Here is a 4,868-nt window from a genome sequence, read left to right on the forward strand (position 1 = left end):
TTAATTCAACAGTTTTTAATTATATTCCTTCAAATCAATCGTTAATTGAATAATTTTTAATTAGGTTCCTAAATAAATTCGTTAAATTCGTGAATTAATTGAAAAAGTAATTACTTAATTAATCTTACGTAATTAATTATTCGCAATTCTGACTTGAATCACATCATTCTTATAATATAAAGAAATACAAAAAATTCATCATGAAAAGAAAAGTCGGTGTGAAAAGATTAATTATATTTCAGTATAGAAAATTTGATATCATATCGTTAATTTAATGTCATTACATCCAAAAAAATATAACCACGTTTTTAGCATAATTATTTTGTGTATGGCCTCAAAAGGATTCTTTTGAAATCAAAAAGAAAATATTTTAAGTATAGTATTATACCTTTTCATTAGAATACTCTTTTGGTAAGAGTTTTCGCTTAAAATATGGAGTAAATGGTATCTTACAACTAGAGTTTTTTTTGTCGCAATATTTTTTTTTCATTTTAAAGAAGGATCCTCTTGACGCCATGTGTAAGAGAGGTTTGTTAAGAATGAGATGTATTTGTAACTGTATTTTTAAATGTGCGTGTATTATATTAATACCTATTTAATTGATACACATTATGTATAGCGCAAGACACTTGCGTACGTAAACTTATGGGCCGGACTGTACGCACGTAAATACGCGTTTGAGTCGCGCGACGCGTTTGACCGTTGAAAGTCAGTCAGTCGTCGTACGTCAAAGAGTCAACTAGACTCGCACTGTAAGCACATCTATTTCAATATATTCTCTCTTCTTTTTATTTTTCTTTTTATTATTCAACAGTATTTTATTATTATATTATTTAACATTGATATTATTATTTATTAATATTATCAATATTAATATCCTATTATATTTATATATTTTCGTAATAATGTTAATATATATTCGTAATAATCACACACAAAAAAGAAAATTAAAAGCAAATTAAACCGCTTGTATCGCGCTATCTCTTGCTTTCCGGAAATAGATACATTTTTAATGGAATTTTAATGTAATTCGTTCTCCTGCATGATAAAAGTAAGAAAACATATACACACGTGAATTGGACATGGCAGACTCAAGAGTCGTATTTCATTTTGAGCATAAAGTAATATTTGGAAATAAGTGTGCACGGCTATTCTTTGTGAGTTATAGAATTAATAATGATCCCAGGATTTTTCCCTCGTCCCTGTTTCACGAAGCTGCTTCCTTCGCGTTGCTCCCAAAGGATATTGTACTTGTCTTAAGAAATATCTCCTCCTCTAGGGACAGCAAATAACGACGTTTCCGCGCAGTCCATCTGAAAGATAGAAAGACGTAATAAATTTCTGAGCGTCTGGTAATACGTTTTTTTCGTATCTATCCTTTTATTTAATAATCATGACAGTTATCCGCGAATGTGGATTTAAACATAGTGACTCACTTTTCTCTCTCGAGTGCGTAAATACTATTTTCTATATTTATTAAAAATGTAGAAATTTATATGTGAAAAATATATTTCTCTTTGAGTGAAGCAATAATAATTTTTACAATATAATTTTTAAGTTTCTATTTATATTCTTCTATTTATATCAGAGTCACTTATATCTACGATCTTTATCTATTCTCTCGATATTTCTTTCTGTAACAAAAACAAATATCGTATCTGCCATCACATAAAGCCGGAAATATAACAAAATTATATTTCCTTTAATGTGTATGATTATAATTCAAAGTTCCCGTCACAATGTTACTTTATCAAGTGATCAAGTCACGTATGTTCGCATACATGCAAAAAGCACCATTCTCAAGCGCACTTCTCTCAGTCGTACAAGGATTTCATTTTGCATTCAGCTCACATAGCTCTTGTATAACCATCGAAAACGAGTATTAATTAAACGGAAAATTGAGTTATATCGTCATCATTTATTCATAATCTCATAATTATATTGTCATAACTTTTAAAATACCACGTACTTTTACCATTCATGTACGGGTAAGAATATATTTAAGAATAATGAAGATGTTGAAAGCCGACATTGAAACCGTTAAATAACCGTATAAATTCGGCAAATACAACTTCACAAAGATAGAAAGAAAACATTCCGGCGTTCCCGCGTTTTTCAATCGCGCGTAAACACTACCGTTTGTATAAGAATGAAATATTCGAGAACACAAAGTGCTGAAAACAAACATTGAAACCGGTATAAATTCGGTAAATATAGCTTCCAATAAAGAAAGAAAACATTGAGCGAGCTCTCGTGTTTTTTTAATCGTAAGTAAACATTATTATGCCTATGTTGCGTATACAAACACTCAAACAAAGGCTAGGCTGAAGAGAAAGTCGCGAGACGGCGCTCTAGTATGCGTTCGAAGATTGCCGCGTTCGGTCACGTGAGCAAGTCGCCCGAGTCGCTCCGAATGCGTGCCCGCTCCGTGATCCTCTGCGTGTACGTGAGGAAAGCTGTCAAGTGCTCGATATCGCGATAGTTTGGTAAAGTCAGCTGACGCCGAGATGCAATCCTCCGTCGCTCGTTAGCTGTAGTGAGATCGACCGTGATCGTGTGAGCTCACAAGCATCCGCGGAAGCGTTCATCTTCCCTTCGTGAACCGTGAATTCAGGTGAGAAGTCGCGGATGCTGGAGTTAATCGCAGCCTCCTCTCCGTCACGCAACTTCATATCGATTCGCGTAGTACATATGCTCACGGCGATGCTGCTTAATGAAAATTAATCGTCCATCGGAGCGTCGTCGCGGACGGCGAAGTCGTTCATTCGGATCGCGAGCGCTGCGCCGTTTTGAGGTTAAGAAAATATGCAACGTTCTCGCGTGACTCGGGATGAGTTCGACGTGTACTTTGAATATTTGAATTTGAATATTTAAATCTGAATAATTTTGCGCACATTATAAGGGCCATTGTTTTCTGGTGTTCCAGGTGCGAGCAATTTGTATAGATTTGAAATTCGCCACAGGAAATTAAAAGAGACCATCATGCCACTCAGTGCAGGTAATAGTGGACACAATTAATTGTTATTTGCGTTGTTTTTTTTCGTTTAACTAATCCACAATAGAGCCAAGAATCTTTATAATTGCACTTTATATCATTTAATTAATGGGTCCTTAATAAGTGAGGTTATATTTCCTGTTACAGATATATCCACAGCACTCCACTTGCTGGAGCATGTGCAGGAACGTGTGGATGACTGCGATGATCCTAAGCTGCAGATGCACACCTCCCAAGATTTAAAGTCATTGATAACCTTACTGGAGGATCCAGTACTTCGCAGTATAGTCACGATTCAGGATTCACTGATCGAATTAAACACTCAGTTGGCGCATCATCCATCTATTTTGCCTGGTGACTTTGATATTAACATCAGTGGGCAGTTGGAACTCTCTGTACCGAGTACACCGGTGCAACCACTCGGTCCAAATCTATATCAAGATTTATACCAAGACAGTAGCGAGCTGGATGACCAGAGAGTACCAGTTGCTCCGTTACTGCACAGTAGCAGTGAAGATACAAGTGCACAGGTAATCCTGTATGAGATGATACTTATTTGATCTCAATACCAAATGAGATAATACTCATTTGATCTGATTTGTCTTGGATGTTGCTCATGTGGATTTCTCACTGAGATGTGGACTGCACTGAGATGTTTGTCGCAACTTTGTTGCAGGTTACTAGCCCGAGTCTTGTTTCAGAAGTTATTGGCATGCCTCCTATAACTACTCCTACTTATGCAAAGGAATTTAAGAAGGTTATCGAAGCCGCGGCGAGAGGGCGACAGATATTTACAGTGCAGGTAAATGTTTGCACGTTAACTCGTTGTCTGAGTGAGGTTCACTCGAAGGAGTATTATAATTAAGTCGCGTTGTAAGCGCCATGTTAATCCAAACGACTCTGTGTTTTTTTCTCCAGCTGTACAAGCCGGAAGGAACCAGCCTGGGATTCAGCGTGGTCGGGCTGCGCAGCAAGGACAAAGGCGAGCTCGGCATCTTCCTGCAGGAGATACAACCCAACGGTATAGCAGGGTGGTAAGTCAAGCAATCCATTTTTATAAATATTACTGCTGCATGCTGCATTCGGAGATACAAGTACTGAATTCTAATAATCTCGCGTACCTTTAATTGTCGTTGCTTCATTTTAAATTATTGAAACGCAAAAATGTCGCCGTTCTTTTGATGGTGACGATTTTCTCATGTTCGTCGAAAGATTACGTAAAATTTGATAAATGTTTTCGCTTGCGAGTGGCTTGAGAGTGCAAGAACTTGAATGTAAAACTTTCGAGTGTATCTCTTCGAGAAATAAGTTTGCACGGATAAGTCTTGCCAAATGTCGAAAGGCACCTGATAGTATCAGGGAAAAAAAGAGACTACGACGATAGGGGAGGTTTCGAAGCGGGACAATAGGGGAGGAACCGCGGGCGCGCAATATACAAGGTGATCCAATAACTTCGCTTTACCGCAGTGCGGTTAGCCGACCTTTTGCACAGTCGGGCGCAATTTGCCTTCTTTAAATACAAGTATTATTTGTTAGCGCGGGAAGTACCTTGAGGCTGGGATTCGCGTTATAGCGTCTGAACAGATTGGGAAGGTATCAATTAAAACTTTTTGCCATTTTACCAAGGCGATTATTCGGTCTGCGGATATCTCTCTTTGAGGATTCGGTGTTAATGTACGAAACCCACCGAGCGAAATATGATCCCCTTTCGACTCGACGAGAGCGAAATGTGATTCCCTGATTGCTCTGGCAGTGAGCAAAGGGAATCAAAGCTCCGGGCAGTCTAATCTACATCACCATCATAAACCGCACACTCTGACGAGAGAGAGAGAGAGAGAGAGAGAGAGAGAGAGAGAGAGAGAGAGAGAGAGAG

The 4,868-nt window shown here is 37.9% G+C and overlaps 1 protein-coding gene across 9 annotated transcripts in view; it reads left to right on the forward strand.

The window, feature by feature from the left end:
- The first annotated feature begins 714 nt into the window (after positions 1-714).
- The window catches only part of LOC116853160 (multiple PDZ domain protein-like), a 150,136-nt gene continuing 145,982 nt past the window's right edge, over positions 715-4,868 (forward strand). For 4 of the 9 annotated variants that reach the window (XM_032834066.1, XM_032834069.1, XM_032834068.1 and 1 more), the window contains exons 1-5: positions 2,360-2,614; positions 2,927-2,998; positions 3,143-3,525; positions 3,672-3,797; positions 3,914-4,029. In XM_032834066.1, coding sequence (XP_032689957.1) covers positions 2,983-2,998; positions 3,143-3,525; positions 3,672-3,797; positions 3,914-4,029 — 641 coding nt within the window. In that variant the 5' untranslated portion in view covers positions 2,360-2,614; positions 2,927-2,982. Of the gene's footprint in view, positions 753-2,358; positions 2,615-2,926; positions 2,999-3,142; positions 3,526-3,671; positions 3,798-3,913; positions 4,030-4,868 lie in introns of those variants that run through there. The other 5 variants (XR_004379915.1, XM_032834072.1, XM_032834073.1 and 2 more) reach the window with 3 other exon arrangements.

Source organism: Odontomachus brunneus, unplaced genomic scaffold (assembly GCF_010583005.1).
Source record: "Odontomachus brunneus isolate Ranch 3 - 2012 unplaced genomic scaffold, Obru_v1 Obru_scaffold_283, whole genome shotgun sequence".
Lineage (NCBI taxonomy): Eukaryota > Metazoa > Arthropoda > Insecta > Hymenoptera > Formicidae > Odontomachus > Odontomachus brunneus.